This window comes from Taudactylus pleione, unplaced genomic scaffold, assembly GCF_031769625.1.
Source record: "Taudactylus pleione unplaced genomic scaffold, aTauple2 ptg000520l, whole genome shotgun sequence".
Lineage (NCBI taxonomy): Eukaryota > Metazoa > Chordata > Amphibia > Anura > Myobatrachidae > Taudactylus > Taudactylus pleione.
This window is the reverse complement of record NW_028284922.1, coordinates 11,031,063-11,050,244: the sequence shown is the minus strand read 5'-3', so window position 1 is coordinate 11,050,244 and position 19,182 is coordinate 11,031,063. Positions and strand designations below refer to the sequence as shown.

Below are 19,182 nucleotides of genomic sequence, written 5' to 3'. Positions count from 1 at the left end.
CAGGCTTCCACAGCTTCACGCAAAAAACTAGCACTTTTCATCTGACTCAGAATTCGCCTCAATGTATTTTCTCATATTATAAACTGTGATTTATGCGGCGAAGAAGGGATTACCCTGTTCGTATGCCAGGTTCAGCCCCACTTACGAATATATCTGGCATGCCTGTGTGTATTACATCATAGAACTTTGCAATGTATTTGTCTAGAAAATATTACACAGTATACTATATTTATTATTTTGCTCCCCCTCAGCATATTTTGATGGAGTGCTGCACCTTATTTTTATCTTCAGCATTGGCAGTCTAAATAAAATAATTGACTGAATTCCTAACCCACAAGTATTTCTGGAAACCGTAACATCTGCAACATAGGATATAAAAACAATACAAATATCCTGAAAATCTAAGATGCACGAATCGCAGAACAGCGGGAACATCGCTGCATATTATTTGTTGCCAGCATAGTTCTAGAGGCCATTTTACTTGTGTGAAACATAGTGAAATAGATAATTATTTATATTGTGTATATCATTCTGGGTTTTAATTTGTACAGGTTGTTTCAGCTCGATGTGTTGCCGATGATGCATATCTATCACCTAATCCCCGAGGTCCTGCTGCTTAGTACATTCCATCTTGTACAGTTACCAGTAGTTGCAGGAAAGGAATGGAGCGGACCAGGTACAACCGCCAACCTGGAGGACATTATAATTGGCAGGTGTTTTGATTATATTGAAACAGTGAATCCTTCTGTGGGGTAAGTGCTCTAATTTCTGAATGATATCTATTAGATAGAAAGTAATGTGAAAGCAAATATTAAATTCCAGATGAGTGGTTAAATGATAATACTGTATGTTTATAAAGCTCTCTGCAGTGCCTTATAATGTGTAACCAACCATATACAGTAAGTCTAGGTGATATTGTAGTTTTATACATGCACAGGCCTGTGATTGATATACCTGTATATTTCCAGGATATCCGCCACCTAGTGGCAGAACTACAGCCAATGCAGGGGTTGTGATTACTGCAGGACCTTGAAGCACAGTGGCCCAAAAGTCTTTGTCTACCCTCCTAAGGACCTAAGGCCCTCATTCAGAGCCGCACGCAAGCGGGCGCACGTACGTTAGGCGTACGTACAAAAATATTTAAATTCAATGGCTCGCTCGTATTTTCGTTCGCATCTAAAATTCCTCCCTAAACTCTGACGACCCCTCCTCTAACTAACGAGCGTACGAAATAGCGAGCGTACATCCCCGAAATGGCTTGAAAGGAACGCACGCACAAGTATAAACAGGAAGTGGCCTTGTCAGATGTCGATTACCTGCTCCTTTATTCTGCCTACCTCCATCAATCGTATCATGCCAATCAATGTATCAATTAGCTTAATTGTTTGTTTTTTTTCAACACAATGCAAGAAACTTTACTCTTGTCTGTGTTTGTGTTTACCCGCAGAATACGTACGGATGAAACATTCGCTTTTATTGTTTAAAAAACATGTGAACCACAATTAAACAATTGTACTATTGCTGTGTATCCCCGCATATTTCCCTGGGTTCATTTCTTTATTTAAATTTGCTTACGCATGTCACTGCATCAAGCCTATCCTAACTCTCCAGAGATTTCTGGCCCTGTCGAACACATGACTCATACACTAACCAATAAAATTGCTCCTGTTAATTTCCAAAATACATTAGCCAATCAGAAAATTTTTACACACTTTATCAAAAATGATTTTTAAGAAAAACACCATTGCCATCATGAGAGCCTCCGCATTCACCAGGCGTGAGCTGCTGGTGCTTACGGAGGTCATGGATCGCCGGATCACCAGCCAGCCAGAACCCATGACCAACCGGCAGAAGCGCTCCGCGTATGCGGAGGTACGGTCCCGCCTGCGGTCCTTCGGATCACGCCGCAACATCGGGCAGCTGGAGCGCAGGTGGTCCGACCTGCAACGGCGAACGCCCCGCTTGCTGGCATGCTTTCGCATGCAGATCCTGGCAAGTAAGTGTTATGTATTGTGGTTTTAATGTTTGTGTTTGTGGGGCAAACTGCGTGTGCATGTTTTCCTGTCTGTTCTATTTATTATTTGTACTCATATCTGCGTGTGCATGTTTTCCTGTCTGTTCTATTTATTATTTGTACTCATATCTGCGTCTGCATGTTTTCCTGTCTGTTCTATTTATTATTTGTACTCATATCTGCGTGTGCATGTTTTCCTGTCTGTTCTATTTATTATTTGTACTCATATCTGCGTGTGCATGTTTTCCTGTCTGTTCTATTTATTATTTGTACTCATATCTGCGTCTGCATGTTTTCCTGTCTGTTCTATTTATTATTTGTACTCATATCTGCGTGTGCATGTTTTCCTGTCTGTTCTATTTATTATTTGTACTCATATCTGCGTGTGCATGTTTTCCTGTCTGTTCTATTTATTATTTGTACTCATATCTGCGTGTGCATGTTTTCCTGTCTGTTCTATTTATTATTTGTACTCATATCTGCGTGTGCATGTTTTCCTGTCTGTTCTATTTATTATTTGTACTCATATCTGTGTCTGCATGTTTTCCTGTCTGTTCTATTTATTATTTGTACTCATATCTGCGTGTGCATGTTTTCCTGTCTGTTCTATTTATTATTTGTACTCATATCTGCGTGTGCATGTTTTCCTGTCAGTTCTATTTATTATTTGTACTCATATCTGCGTGTGCATGTTTTCCTGTCTGTTCTATTTATTATTTGTACTCATATCTGCGTGTGCATGTTTTCCTGTCTGTTCTATTTATTATTTGTACTCATATCTGCGTGTGCATGTTTTCCCTCTTTTTATGAATTTTTAATTCTACTGCTATTTTTTTTGGTTTTATTTCTTTTTTCTTTTTTATTTTTTGTTTGTTTGCCCGGATTTGTCCATAAACTAAACGCAATTTATTTGACATATTTTAGGGGGACAGCCAAGACTCCGCCGTCAACGTCGGCGTTCCCGCCCACTCTCCCCAACCCCCAGCCAACACTCCACCCCAAATCTTTCGCCTATTCCCCACTCCTCCCCATCCTTCCCAGACCCTCTCCCGGAAATGTCGGGCCTCCTTCCCCTCCGTCCCACTTCCCCCTCTCCTCCACCCACCCCTCTTCCAATTACCCCCTCCCCGGAGTCCAGCATAACTCCGCCCCATTCTTTGGGGAATGACGGATCCTCCGAGGAGGATCATGGAGGTTTTGCCGGAGCTCCCGATTTGTTTCCCGGTATGTTTTTTATTATTTTTTTTAAAAGCACAAACTGTTTGTATGTAATCATGTGTCGTGCCTTTCTTCGTGTTTTTGTGGCTTGACTTTTGTTGATTGTGAAGGTTTGCCTTTACCTCTTCCTGGTGATTTAAGCATACACATATCATACCTGTGGGAATTTGTACCTAGGCCTTGTATTTTTGCCAGCCCACCCTTTTTATTTATGTTTTTGGGTTTAGGAGTGATTTTTTTTTTTTTTAATGTTTTTCTGTGGAGTCCCTATTGTTGTATTAACCCACACACTTTTCTCACCCACAGAGGAACAGAGGCGTCGGCAAGAGGTGGCGGATGTTGTGGGGCAGATGCGCCACCATGTAATCGGCCTTCTGGTGGCCCTCGACCGGCTGTCTGGCCTCCTTCGGCATTAGTTTTTTTTTTTTTGTTGTATTTGCCAAATAAATTTTTAAAGACAAATATACGTTGTGGCTCATTTTTAAAAACCAAAACCAAGATAGTTTAGCCTGACATAAGTTCCTGCAAGGATTTCCCTTTTTTAAAAGTTAGATTGTGTTTTGTCTTTGTATGTCAAACAGACACCAGAAACACATAACAGTAACAATGTAATTTCCCTTTTTGGGTGTAGTGTCAATTTCAGATTTCTACATTTTCCAGGTTCCTACTTGGTGCGCAAGCTGCTTAGGCCAATCTTACAAATCCCAAGGTTGGGCCAGGCTTCCTTTTGGTGTGGATTGGAAAGCTGAAAACATATTTCAGTTTTGCTCAACTGGCGTCAGTACTGGTTTACCCCTTAGTCAAATGTAACTTGTGTTAACCTGGTTACACTTGCTGTTAACGTCCCAAAAAAGGAAGACCATTTCACTCTTCAAACATTTATTCACCACATAACAGAGAAAACAAAGTGGTCACTCCCAAAAAAAATACACAGTGATAATTTCAAATACAACACATACCAAGAAAAAAATAAATAAAAACACAAAATCAAGAACTGGTTGACGAAGGACCATGCCAACATGATTCCACAAACATGGCGTTGCGATATGGGTTCCAGAATATATGCCCAAAAGGACCAGATCCAGGTTTGGTAAGGGTAGCAGGAAGTAGTGAGCGTTGGAGTGCCAAAGATTATGTGAACAAACAGAAGATGGTGAGAAAATTATAAAAAAATTAGATGTTTGCCAAAAAAAACAAACACATTAGGTATAAACACTGGAGTTTTGAACAAACTTACCTAAAAAATCTGGCCACCACATCATCGCGTATGGCCCCCCCACATACTGACCTTCGACCAACCTCGGGGGGGCCATCCTCAGGTAAGGCATCCTCTGGCTGCATTGGGACACCACTCCTTATGGCAATGTTGTGAAATATCCCACACAGGACCACAATTTTCGACACCATATCCGGCACATACATGAGCTCGCCACCAGAGCGGTGGAGGCATCTGAATCGGCCTTTTAAAAGGCCGATACAGCGCTCCACCACTTGCCTGGTGGCTGTAAGTGCGGAATTATACGCACTTTGTGGCCCTGGTGTGGGAGCCAAATAAGGAGTGAGCAGCCAGGACATGCAAGGGTATCCACTGTCTCCTGTGAACAAAAATAGACCACATCAGGAACACTGTGTATCAAGCTTAACATTGTTATGTACTAAAGGTCTCCACTTACCCAGAAGCCACGCATCACCAGCTTGTAGGTTGGTTAATTTCTGCCATATCCCTGATTGCCGGATGACGAAGGAGTCATGTGCACTTCCTGGTAATTTAGCATTCAGGGACAGGATCTGGAGGGAGGCATCACATACCACCATTACATTCAGGGAGTGATAGTGTTTCCTGTTTCTAAATATTGCCTCCAGCCGTGCTGGAGGCTGAAGTGGTATGTGAGTACCATCCACAACCCCTATGATGTGTGGGAAGCCAGCTATTTGGTAAAAATTGGCCTTGGCCACACTAAGGGCACCCATATCCAAAGGCATTTTAATAAAATGATGGAGGTGCTTGAAAAGTGCCTCCATCACTGCCCTCAGGATCCGGGAAAAGGAGGATTGGGAGATGCCCGCCACTATTCCCACCGTTGTTTGAAACGATCCTGAGGCACAGAAATGTAACACCGCCATAAATTGCGTCAGTGGTGGTATTGCTGTTGGACTGTCAATTTGCCGCTCAAGATCACTTTCTATTAATGAGAGAGTGTCTATGATGATTTTGGGAGGTAGACGGTAGCGTCTTAAAACCTCATCATCGGGCATTCCAAAAAGGGTGACACGTGTTCGAAATATCTGGGGCCTTGCATGCCTACGATGCCTACGCCTGGGACGAGTTTGAGGTTGGTCGTCTTCCGGGAGCAGGGCCAGAACAATTCGCCCCAGATCTACCTGAAATTCAAAGTTTACAATGTAAGGCTTTTGACCCACCCCAAAAGTAAGAAAAAACAACTTAGCTTTCTGATACCATCCATAGCTGCTTACATGCCGGGGTATTGTCATGATACGTATAAACTGTAAAAAAGGCAACAATGAGACTTCAAAAATTTAGAGGGTGTTTTTTTTGTTTAAAAATTGTTGCAAGCCAACACAGAAAATAGCGGAAAAACACATTTGGCCATCGATGAAAACTACATTGCACACCGTACGTCAAATAGGGTTCAAATGGACCCAAAAAATGGAAAAGGGAAAAGCAAAACTGGATTATATGATGAATAAGCCGTCAAAAATGCGGTAAATTATTCGCAAATGCAAGTCACTACACCAACAGTCAAAAATGCGGTAAATTATTCGCAAATGCAAGTCACTACACCAACAGTCAAAAATGCGGTAAATTATTCGCAAATGCAAGTCACTACACCAACAGTCAAAAATGCGGTAAATTATTCGCAAATGCAAGTCACTCCACCAACAGTCAAAAATGCAGTAATTCATTCGCAAATGCAAGACAAAAAATGGACTTACCCAACTCGAATATATAAGATGTCGTCAAAAAACTTCTTTGGGTCCGAAAACAAAAAAAAACTAAAAAAGATGAAATGAGTGTTAAACAAATTAACTAACCACAAAACAGAAGAATACACCAATTGGCCACAAATTTGAATGCACAAAACTTACCAAATCAGGAAAGGATGTTGATAAAATGAAAAAAATGCGAACGGAAAAACCAAAGAAATGTAGCAAAAATAAACAAAAAAACAACTCTCCAAAATCCTCCAAACGCAACCAACCAACCAAATCCAAACCACTTAACCAACAACACTCCAACAACCCCACCTCGAATCCACACACACCAAGCCATAAATAGTGTTTATTTTCCCGCACAAATTAAGGATGAATCATAGGGACGCACAATCAATGATGCGGCCGCAAACTAACGACGCATGTATAAATACGTCACGAAATCACATAGAATATCTGGATGATTTCATGCTGGAAGCAGAGACATGGCTTCAAACCAGGGAAACAATGGTCAAAATTGCGGCGGTAAGGCCTTCATGCATTTTGTGTCAATGAGTATTTTAAAACATAATATTGTGCAAGTTGTGAAGTGGCTAAATCTGCATATTTACCCAAATAGGTGAGGAGGATGACATGGAAGAGACTGCTGGCCCCAGTCAACCCGCCAAAGCTGCAAAAAAAAAAAGGCAGCCACATTTCACAAGCAAGGAGATGGAGGTTTTGATCCAGAAGTGCGTTGACATCCTGCCCCAGGCAGCCAGGAATATGAGCCAAAGCCAGAAGTGGAGAATGTGGGAGGAGGTCGCCGTTGCTGTCAATAGGGTGGGTGATTATGTCCGTCTAGCCCGGGATGTCAAACGGCGGTAAGTAAACACTTTCCCATCCTATAAACAAACCCCATTGTAAAAAAAAGGATAATGGTTCCAAATTCATTCCACAGATGGGCAGACTTCAAATATCGTCTAAAACAAAAACTTGCCGACAGGGCTAGGCATGCAAGGGGGACAGGTGGGGGTCCCACCCCTGTGTCATTGGAGTTGACAGACTTAGAAGAGATGGCACAGGGGTGTGTGCAGGCTGTGGAGGTGTTTGGCGTGTCCAACATGGATACGGACATGCCAGACTTTGCGGCTCCTCATGTTGGGCAAGGTAAGTCTTGTGATGTCACCAACTCTGAAATGCTATTGTGCCAATATGTAGATTCTAATGTGAGTCTTTTCTCCAATTTCCTAACAGAGACAGAGGCGGATGAGTCTGCTCCAGAGGGGAGCCTTGGCCGCAGAATTTCTGCTGACTCTGCAGGGGAGGAACCAGTACATCCGGCTGAGGACCCTGCAGAAGCCAGTCCAGGGCGTGCCCCCTCGCAGGCAGTGGGCCTCCTCACAGAACTCAATTTTAAATCGGATTGCCATACGGAGATTCTGCAGAGGATGGACGCCAGTCTGATACGGGTGGCTGAGGCCCTGGAGCAAAATGCTGCGGCCAACGTGACCATTGCTCAGGCCCTGGCGGAAAATACCAGGGCCAACATCCGCATCGCCGATGCCCTGGAGCAGCTCGTTCGCCAGCACATGGTGGAGCCGACCTCCCTTCCTGCCGGAACATCCAGATCCTCTACCTCTGGCACAACATCAGGCAATCCTCCAAATGTGCCTAGCCCTGTGCCTAGTCCAGAGGCCACAACATCTGCCTCTGGACAGGCCAGCCCGATGGCATCCCGGACCCGGTCTGGCGCCCACCCTCACCCAGCCAAACGGGCGAGAAAACGGTGACAGCAATGGCGACTTTTCCCACTTTCCTTCTGTGCTTGGCTCATATTCCTTTCTGGTCAAAACTTCCCTCTCCTTTCTTGTGAAATGTTTTTAAATTTTGTATTTACGCTTATGTTAGTAGTTATGTTTTGTTTTTTTTTTGATCAAATATCTTGGCCACAAAAAAAGGCAATACAATATTATGCCAATTTGTTTGTGTGTAAACAATAAATTAAAAACAAAACACTGACATTGTATTGTGACATTATTGTACAAATGGGTTACATTTAATCCTGGCCTTAAACGCAAAAACTGACCCTCTTTTTTTAAAAAAAAGGCCTCTTTAAGGAACGTTTAAAAAAACACATAGCGATGCAAATTCCACAGTAAACAAAAAAAAAGGGGAGCTAATTAAAAGATGATGACATTATTGTTACAATAGGCCATAACCACCAAATTGTGGCCAAAATAAAAGCCCAAAAATGTACGCTAATTGATTATGTAATCATGACATTAGCAGCTCTGATTTCCACCTGCGTACGCTTTTGTGCTATCCCAATAAACTGCTTTCCAAACACATACCAAGCCGGATTTCAATCCAACACTAATTACTTTACTGACCAGCCACGATTAATCGCTGCACCATCGTGGAGTCCCGGGACGGAGGAGAAGGCCATCGCCAATGTGGTCGAGTAATCCTGACCCTAAGCTGTGCGAGCATTTTGAAGGGAAAGCGGATGTTCCAGTGACGTATGAGACGGTCCGAACACATTTGACGTTCGCATCTGCTAATGTATGTACGCCCCAAAAACGCCTCGCCACGCCTGCGTTTTTTCATCTCCACCCCCGTCAACACCCAAAAACGCCCTGTTCTGTCAATCACATTTGACATGTCACTTCCTGTACGCTATTTTAGGAACGAGAGAAAAAAAGCTCGCAATCTGCCGTACGCACATGCGCGGTGTAACACCGACGCATGCGCGGTTAGTCAACATCGGAACGCAACGAGCGTACTGTTGTTAACGTGCGGCTCTGAATGAGGGCCTAAGCCTGCTGGTTTCCTTAGAACAGTTGCTCACCTCACTAATGAGTCTGTTTATGATAGAGAGAAAAACACTACGGGCTTGATTTCAGTTGGACAATGCAGCATTTGTGTGTGCTTCTATTGCCCTGCCTGGTATATAACCAATAAGCTCCTAACTGTCACTTTACAGACTAAGGGCCGTATTAAATTAGGTGCGAAAAGCTGAGATCCGCGGAAAAGTATCGCGGATCGGGGCTTTTCGTGTGGCGGAAACTTATCTCCGTATTCATTTCCAGCTGGGTTTTGCGTACGCGGAAAGTCAATACAATGTAACAGACAAAAAAAATTTGCCTCTGAATAGCAGGAGAAAAGAAGTGAAATTTTTTTATTTTGGGTTGCAAAGGTGGGGAAAGCACTCAGAACTCTTGGGACAGCCCCCGCCAAGGACAACTGCGCCAACAAATTCCTGGATAAAACTTAAGAACACCCCAAAAAAGTACTTTTATTTTGGGGGCGAAAAAGCACAAACACAATTAAAAAACTAAGCTTCTGGGGGTGTTCTAAGAAGGGGCCAAGTGTTTTTGGGATTGCAGGTGCTTGTATGACGGAGGAATTTCACTTTTATTTTAACTTCACTTTAGAGACATTAAAAGATGCCAGTACCCATGTTCAGGTACCCCAAATTTGAGACGCTAATAAGAAGCTATTGAAACTACTTAGGTACCCCAAAGAGCTTTATTAGGGCTATTTGGGCACATCTACATCGATCCCCCTATGTTAGCGCATCTTTTTGTGGGGTTCATTCTGATTTCCCAATTTCTGACAGCACCTTCCGCCTGTTCCGACTTCGCGGCTTGCCGTTTTCGTGTGGTTTGGAATTGTATAGGGCGAATAGCGGGGGCGCGCAAGATAAGTTTCCGCATCCAAAACGCATGATGTAGGCGGAAAGTCGGGCAGACGAAACTTTATTGTGGACACAAAACTAATTGAATACGGCCCTTTGTTTGAAAAATGACAGTTAGGAGCATGTTGGTTGATACTTTATCTCTGTTCAAATTATCTCCATCCAAGGCTTAGTAAATAGACTCCATATTTAGTAAAGTGGGGTTTTTTTTTGAAGTGGAGATGTTGCCCATATCCTGTATATCAGTATATCCTTTCTGGATGTAAAAGATGTATGGCTCTCAGACTGACAGCATGTAATAACAGAGGGAGTGAACTTGAAGGATGTCATAGTTTTAGACAGACAGACAAGGCAAAGCTCAAATGGGCACTCCAAAGCCTCTCTGTGTAATGCGACTATGGTTGCTATGGTACTGTTGCTATCTTTTTTTTCCAAGAGATGTCTGCTTTAACAAAGATTCAAAAAAGACAAATTACAAGTGCACAACTCCAAATTACTAATTATATGTAATACATTTTGCAATACAATTTAGCAATAAATAGAGCTTTTTGCATAATCATGACCAAGTATATGGGCCTACCCACTACTTCACGGTAACCTCTTAGGGTAGGTCCCTAACATATTAAGGTTCAAATCCAGAGCGCATCACACCCCCAAATCAGCCCAGCTGTGCTACCCCAGGGCATCAACTCTACTGGTTGAGACTATATATAATTAATAATTTGGAGTTGTGCACTTGTAATTTGTCTTTTATGTGTCTGCAATAATAGTCTCAACAAGTAGCACCTCCCATTATATATACTCAGGGTGTGCAGTCTGGGGTCCTTTTCTATTAACAAAGATTCAAGCCATCTATAGAGTGTAAGTGATGACACCATTTTACTCTCACTTTTATTTATGTATTGTACAGTAAGAAGAACTGCTCTGCTATATGGATTGCCTTTAAAAGTGCATTTGTCAGCAAGGATCCATGTTCTGTGCTCCCGTCTCATTATGAGTTATATGCCAACTTGACGCTGCATGACATCCCTGCAAATAAGGTTCTGTATAGAATTTATGAAGCAAAAGGCACAAACATATGTGCATGGTGTACTTTGTAGGTATATGTGAAAAGTGTATTATCAGAAGGGACGAATAAAGAGTAGCTGGGGAAAGTACCTGGCTAGCTTGCCTGGAATTTCCATAGTTGCTAACCTTTTGGCTGCCTCCATCTGCCTGGAAACTCCCCTCCCCAGCCCACACCATGACCACAATAGAAATAATAATGCAATAGAATTTTACTAGTGCTGCATGTTCTTCAAAGTATCACAAATTAAATAATTAGCACCACCTGTAGATCTTTTAACATGTATCAGTCAGTAATAAATAATCTGTGCACCAACTAGGAGATCTGGAAAACATGCACTGTTAGGGATGTGCTGCTATAGAGCCCATTAAGTACATATATGCCCAGGGCAGTGCTAGGTTATTCTGCTGCTCCCCCAGACTCCCGGACTTGCTCCCATTCCCTGGAATGGAGCCCACATCTAAAATAAAAACATTCAGCTCAGGCAGGATGAGCCCTACTGCCAAATCTAATGGTTTACTGTGAATCCTGGTCCTCTATATGCTGGAATTATGACACACAATATACTTTGTATGACGCATATTAAAGCTGGATAAGTGCTAATTATGCCCTCTTCATGGACTGGCCACACTCACTCTAAAATCAGGCATTTGAAAAACCCCCTCTAGAAATCCTGGGGCAGGGCCGCTGGCACTAGGAAGTAAAGCACTGCCAGCAGCGCGTCCTTAGGACACAGGGTGTGTGCCAGAGCATCCCTTGGAAGCTCTAAGTGGCACTACTGGCTGCAGGGTTGGGTTCCATATTAGACACCCTGCAAGTTAAATGCTAGTGCCATGGGGCAGTGATGGTGTTTCTTCCAGTGCCCTGCACCATGGGCGACAGCACTACTCGCACAACCCTAGTTACAGCTCTGGCCACTACTAAGTCCTTCCCTTGTGTACATCTGTGCGTCCGGATGTGCAAGGACTGAGACACCCACTTTCAGCATCCATACACGCTGTAATACCGATTAGATGCCCCATCGGTCGCAGCTATGGAAGTGTAGTTTCTCTGTCCTATTATGGCTTCCTATGTGAGCTGCTGAGCTTTCTGTGCATGTGCTAATACACCTCCAGGTCACCATCCAGGAACGCCTACTATATTTTCAATACACTTCTCTGCGTGGGTGTCTGAAATCGCAACTGCAAATCTGTACAAATACAATCGGGACACACGCGCGGTGCGGCTTAAACGTATGAGCTGTAGCAAAGAAATAACTCTACACTACGTCCGATACCGGTAGTGTGTCCATCTCTGAATCAGGCCCAATGTGTCCTGTATACAGGTCCATGCAGAAAAAAAAGACTATAATCTTCATTTCTCTCTCATGTCTATTGCAGTCTCTTTTCTGGGAAAATAACAAACAACTGGTTCACAGATACTCAGATAGAACAAACCGGTACATGCCTCTGGGTGACACCTTAATGGGATGGCTGGCAGATAATTTGTACTTCTGTGGATCCACCACTGATCCAGGTTAGATAACACTGTGTTAGGATGTGTAGTAAATATATGAAAATTACCTTTAAATAACACTCTATCTTCCAAAGGGGATACGGTCAAAATGCAGATGGCTGGGAAGCCGTCTGACTAAATCCCAACGCGGGACTAAAGACAGGCGTCTAAATCCCAATGCCCATCTAGATCCCGACGACGGAATTTAGACAGACGGCTTCCCGAACGAAGGTAAGCCGGGCACTCTTAGCGCTTAACTGGGTGGGGGGGGTTAGGTTTAGGCACTACCGGGGGGGCTTAGGGTTAGGCACCACCCCAGGAGGGTTAGGTTTAGGGTGCGAGCAGGGGGGCTTAGAGTTAGGCACCACCGGTGGGAGGTTAGGGTAAGGCACCACTAAGGGAGGGGGGGAGAGGGGAGGGTTAGGGTACTTACCAGCCCCAGTCGGGATCTTCAGCGTTCAGGCTTGCGGCGTCAGTATTTAGTCAGACGGCTTCCCAGCTGTCTGCATTTCATACCGAACCTTCCAAAGTGACTATATAAAAATAGTTATAGAATTTTATTTTTATACCCAATGTCCACACATGTTTAAATTGCAGCACAGTGCATTCTACAGCCCTAAAAATATTAATATTTAATTGTGATGTCTATTGTAACTCCAAGCACAGAGCTACGTTGGTCATCAGTGCTCATTATTCCACACAGCTGTACCAATCATTGTATAATATAAATATAACACAATATATTGCCCATCAGTTGCACTAGGAGATACTATATTTAGTACCAGATCAACCCCTGGTTTGTAGATTATTTTAGCATACTGTATGTGTCTGCCCCTCATTCTTTGGTGTTGCTATTGTTTTCCTCAACCTATTGTAACGGGATGTAGTTACTGTAGTATGCCGGCGGACGGGATGCCGGCCGTAACGGGATGTAGAAAGCATGCCGGCAGACGGGGTGCCGTCCGTCGGAAGCCCGACCCGGGACTAAAGATAGGCTTTGAAATCCTGATGACAGTCTATATCCTGACGCTGGAATCTCGACAGCCTCATCGGGGTGTCTTAGCTGTTAGCCGTGGGGGGAAATTATTTTCAGGCACCACGGGGGGTTAGGGTTAGGCTTTGGGGGTGGAGATTAGGGTTAGGCACCACTGGGGGGGTAGGGTTAGGCACCACTGGGGGGGTAGGGTTAGGCACTAAGGGGGGACGGTTAGATTTAGGCACCAGGGGGGGAGGGTTAGGTTTAGGCACTAACGGGGAGAGTTAGGGTGTGGTGTCTGGAGGGTTATGGGGCAAGAAGGGAGGGTTGGGGGAGAAGGGGGGAGGGTTAGTATACTTACCCGACCCCTTTCAGGATACCGAGCATCGGGATGCCGCTGTCGCCATTTTAACAGCAGGAATCCCGACTGCCGGAATTTCATACCCAACCCTATTGTAACACAACAAATACTAAAGACAAAATGGAAGGTACTTATTGGGGAATGAACTGCTGAATATGAATGTGTTCTGGTTAATATTTACCTTTTATTAGTATATGTTAAAATATTATTGAGTCTCACAAAATAATGTATTAAAATAAGCAACATAATAGTAAAGTTTGCATAAAAAAGGTAGGAAAAAGTTGTTTAAAATTGCTGTGCATTTATTACCAGTATCTTGTATAAATGTATCTTACCTGGAGAAAATTGTGTTTTACCTGTGTCTTACTTTTTGTATAGAGATTAGGATATTAAGGGATATATGTCCCACTTACTGTACAGTATATTTTTTTTATCTGAAAACGCAGGTTGTTGTAAGCTCTATTTGACCTTCAGTATTTTTACTGTAGATATCTGGGAATCTGTTATTTGTGTCACAGGTGTGAGGATTTCAAGGATATTTATATAATTTCTACTCATTGTGGAATGCTAATAAATCACACACACAAGATAAAAAGGGAAAAGCCACTAGACACATTTGTGAACCATCTCTTAAAGTAACTGGAAGTAAATTAGTCAAAACTCTAAAGCTGAGTTCACAATTGATATATTGTTCGTTTTGATCGACAAACGATATATCGCAAGTGTATTGTGGGAGTGTACACCCAATAAGTTTGTGAACTACGTCGTTCAAAGTCATATCAAGTCGGCCCTGCAGCGCAGCCGATGCCGATATATCTGAAAGATATATCAGTGCATCCTGCCTCCTGCCCATACACTTGCTGCATGGACTACCGACAATGACATCTTAACTGGTTGGGCAAATTTAAATGCCCGCTCAGTTGTGTTTGTCAGCCCTGACATATCAGGCGGCCAATTGGTAAGTGTGTACAACTTGCCAATCGGTCACTCTGATGGCGAATTGGTCTGCTGACCCATCTGTTGTCACAGTGTATACACACACAGCATAATAAAGGAAGATCTTGTCCTCAACGAAGATTATGGGGCATATTCAATTAGATGCGAAAAGTCTTTTTACTTTTTGCATGCCGGACTTTTCGCCGACATCGCTGGTTTTGCATGCGGAAAAGTATTGCACTCGTCCCCGCTTATCCCCGTATTCAATTCCAAATCAACGAAAACGGAACCTGGCGAATTCGAAACCAGTGAAAGTCCTGTCAGATTTGGGGAAATCAGCCTGACACCCCCCACAAGATGCACTGACATTGGGGATCACTCTAGATACCCCGAATAGCCATGATGAAGGTATTTGGGGTACTTAAATGCTCTCAATAGCTGCCATTTAGTGTCTTTGCATAAGTGGTGAAGAATAGCATTTTGCAGGTTTTTTTGGTGAATATAAGTAGTCCCCGCAAATTTTGGGTACCTGAAAATGGGTGCTAGCATATTTTTAAGTTGCTAAAGTGAAGTTTTAAAAATCCACCTTGCCGCAAGCACCTGCAAACTTAAAAACACCTGGGGCATACTTGGGGACCCCCCTGGAGTATAATTTGCTAGTTTTTAAGTTTGTCCCCCAACTTTGGACTTTTTCACCCTCAAAATGAAAGTACTTTTTTGGGGTGATCTAAAGAATTTTTTTTATTTTTTTACGCAGTTTACCTTTGGGGGACTGTCCCAAGGGAGCAGGGGGGTTCCCGCAGCTTTGCACCCCAAAACCCCAATACTGCACTTTTTTTCTACACCTATTCATAGGCAAAACTTTTCCGCCGGTCCCATTGCATTGGGTTTCCGCTCCAGCGAAAAGTCTCTGGTATTGAATACGGAGGAAACTTATTGCATGGTGAAATGACGTCACTCGCGATACTCTTCCACAGAAAATGGCTTTTCGCACCTAATTGAATACAGCCCTATGTAGCTTAGTTGACTGCAACTGTGAGATACACAACAAACTGTAAAGAACAGCACTATAGAATCCCTATGTGAAACAGATCAAAATATGGCAGAATTAGTACAAAGGATTGGCTTATTAGTATTTAGCACCCACCAATACAATACTAAGGGCCTGATTCAAAATTGTACAGTATTGCACAGCCTCAGGGAAGCGGCTGTGTAATACCTAAGAACTAATATGCTAATGCACCAGAAGCAGTCTAAGGTAAAGAGACTCCTCCTGCTGGCACCGCAGACCTGAGTGCTGTGTCCTAAGATGCAGCTGTTTATCTTCTGCGAGACCATCAACCACCTTAGCAACTTTGAGGTTACTCAATTTGGCCCTCACAGCTCAATAGCCAAGGAAGTCTGCATGTGTACTCTGTTACCCAGGGCACACATGTGTTGTAGACATGTAGTTTGTGTGCACTTTTCTTTTTACCATTGTCATTTTTGGTAAACCAATCAGTATCCATTTTAATCTCTTATTTAGTATTTATTTCCATGGGTTTAGGTATTGACTACGACTCGTGTCCCATTACGTCAGAGTGTGAACACAATGCCGAGGAGTCCTTCTGGAGAATGGCTTCTGTTACTGTAAGTTCTTCTATGGGATTATTATTAAATAGCAAATGAAAAACTTTGTTTTACATTTTAAAACATGAAAGTATTAATTAGTGAATATGGAAAGACCACTGCTTCAGCGGTTAATCAGGAACAAGTTGATGGCCCATGGGCATCTCCCAGCTCTTTGTGATCAGACCAGCTTTCATAGCTTTGCAAGACACTGGTTTCACCAGACATGTCATTTTTGACTTCTGAGTAACTCAAAATGCGTTTATTAGATATTCCCTAATATGTTAGATCACATGTAGTTGGCGAGATCTTGTGCTAGTTGTGGCCACCAAGAGTAATTGTGGGCCCCTCCAGACTCCACACACTTGCAGAATCTGGCTTAGCTCTGGTGGCAGATGGCCTCCAGTCCCACCTGGTCACACTACAAGGAAAGCCTGGGTTCCTGGTACCCGCCCCACCCTCTCTGGGCCTGGGGAAGGAAAAACTAAACTCTTTTAAATATTTAAGATAGGAGTCTCCTCTACAATAATATTATATGCAACATTTCCTGGATCTAATAGAAATGGCAATTAGACTGAGCTTCTTGTCATCTTACTTTGCTTGGTATTAGCATGTTTATACAGAATATCATCAAATTAAAGTAATTCTTACTGCTCCCGAATCTGCCTTATGACTGATGCTAGTTCTAAAAAACAGTCATCCTTTTATCAACATTAGGAAACAGTAAAGAGCCTGGACATACTGTATGTATATAAGGAGCATTCACTGTCTTTGAAAGTAGCCATAAATACTCATCAGAAAGTCACAGTTAGCAGTTCTCCTTGCAATAGTAGACTCTCTGCTCAACTCACTAATTCCATTACAACAACTGAAATGCCCAGTTATGTACTTAGTTACCAAGTGAATTGATTATCTTCTCCATCTATTTTTACACTGCCATTAAATACAAAAGAGGAGAGTGTGACATGTCCACTTTAAAATATAGTTTCCAAATTACAATGTAGTCCTATTTGCATGTGTAAATGTGTTGTTGAATGAGTCTATGAAATGGTGAATAATAGTGGTCTTTTAGTTTAATATCCACCCCCAAGAACGTTGTACTTTTCTTTCTTTCCATTTGTAGTATGCTAAATACAGCTCTGGTGAGATACAGATTATGCTGAATGGGTCCACGCCAGGTGGTGCTTTTCCTGTACCCAGGTAAGAATAGTTTTATTTATCCAAAATACATTAATAACAAGTATGTCACAAAGGTAAGAGTTACCGCCATGGGCGCCTCCTAGATGCCAACTCATTCAAATGGGTTGGCTTATCAGTTAAAAATGATAATAGCCATAGACTTTATTTTTTTGTAACACTCAACTTTTCCACACTTCTGGCTAATACTGTTGTTAGAATAACTCTGACAGCTCTTATCCTAAGGTATGCTGGGACTTGTAGTTTTAGAAATAGCTAGAGGGCTACAGATTATCCATTTCTGATCTAGCAACATATTAGAGCTGGAGATGCTGGAGATGATTGGGACTTGGCAATTCTGAGTAACCCTCCCAAGGTCCTTCCTTTGATAAGCATGTGCAGGAGACGAGTCATGCACAGTGCATATGGTGTAGAAGATGATGTGTGGAAGATGTGGCATGAGCAAATAAGCCCCAAATGGGTTCAGAAGAGCAGGGGCCTCTGGGGTTTGGGGGGGCTGGAGTCACCAGACCCTTCCTCATATTTTACTATGGGGTCCAGTGATTCCATGTTTCCACTCCAGTATCAGAGGCTGTGGATTTTGTAATACTAAACTGACATAGCAAACCAAATATGTTTTAACTTAATCTCTTTATTTCTTTTTAGTTTTTTAGCGGACTATGAGATTCCGCATTTTCAAACAGACAAAGTATCCAACATTAATATCTGGGTAATGGATGAAATAGGTGGAATTAATGTGTAAGTAAAAATATTATACTTACTGTATAAACAAAAATAATGATTGGATTTGGTGTACAGAAAATAGGGGCTTTTTATGATAGGGCATAAAAGCTTTGCCCTATAGAACATAGTGTTGTGTTTGGTGATGGTACGATATCCGGCTAGAAGACCGATAATGTAAAGGTTCACAGTCAATGGGTTGACATGCAAGGTTGACAGGTACAAAAGGTCGACTGACAAAAGGTTGACAGTGCAGAAGGTCGACAGTGTTAATAGGTCAACAGGTTAAAATTTTTATACCACACAACTATTGCTGGAGGTAGCCCCCGCCAGTGATAAGGTTCATCGTGTTTTGCCAGAGATAATATTCCCCATGCACAGTATTGATCAACTACCTCGGCAAGATTTATTCATCAATGCTGCCACGACAGATTTTTTTACTGCTGTGATAAAAATCATGGTAATCTACACTTATTAGTAAATAAGCTTCTTAAACTACATACTGTAAGCGTGAAACCAAAAAAAGTCAACAGTTTAAACAAGACAATAAGTAAGACTAGCACTATGGCTGCTCATGCCGTGGGACCAGTAGTGAAAAAGTGTACATGCCATTAATTAGACCCCCTATATTATCTTAGAGAGCAAGAAAAGCCACTATTTTCTATTAATACATATTAATTGCTGTGTATAATTAAGCTGAATAGTATACATGAAATAACCGTGGTAACTAATACCCTCCCAGCTGTGCAGATTGCCATGTTAACATACCTCCAACCTTTATTATTTCCCTAATCGGGGTAGCAAAGGAGGCTTGATCATACTACACCAGGGATAAGTTCCCAATGTGTTTCTGAAGCATGATACTGTCTCCCAAACAACCCCCCTCCCAAAAAAGCAACCCTTCAATGCCACAGGTATCCTGCTGCTGGTAAGTGCAGCAATGAAGGGGGACACCCACATA

At 42.6% G+C, this 19,182-nt stretch overlaps 1 protein-coding gene across 1 annotated transcript in view; it reads left to right on the top strand.

Annotated features, from left to right (window-relative positions):
* LOC148501365 (ADP-ribosyl cyclase/cyclic ADP-ribose hydrolase 2-like) overlaps positions 1–19,182 on the top strand; it is a 100,060-nt gene that overhangs the window by 64,107 nt on the left and 16,771 nt on the right. Inside the window, exons 2-7 of the mRNA XM_088450605.1 lie at positions 552–752; positions 10,774–10,903; positions 12,309–12,444; positions 16,243–16,325; positions 17,428–17,504; positions 18,147–18,239. Coding sequence (XP_088306731.1) covers positions 577–752; positions 10,774–10,903; positions 12,309–12,444; positions 16,243–16,325; positions 17,428–17,504; positions 18,147–18,239 — 695 coding nt within the window. The 5' untranslated portion in view covers positions 552–576. The remainder of the gene's footprint in view (positions 1–551; positions 753–10,773; positions 10,904–12,308; positions 12,445–16,242; positions 16,326–17,427; positions 17,505–18,146; positions 18,240–19,182) is intronic.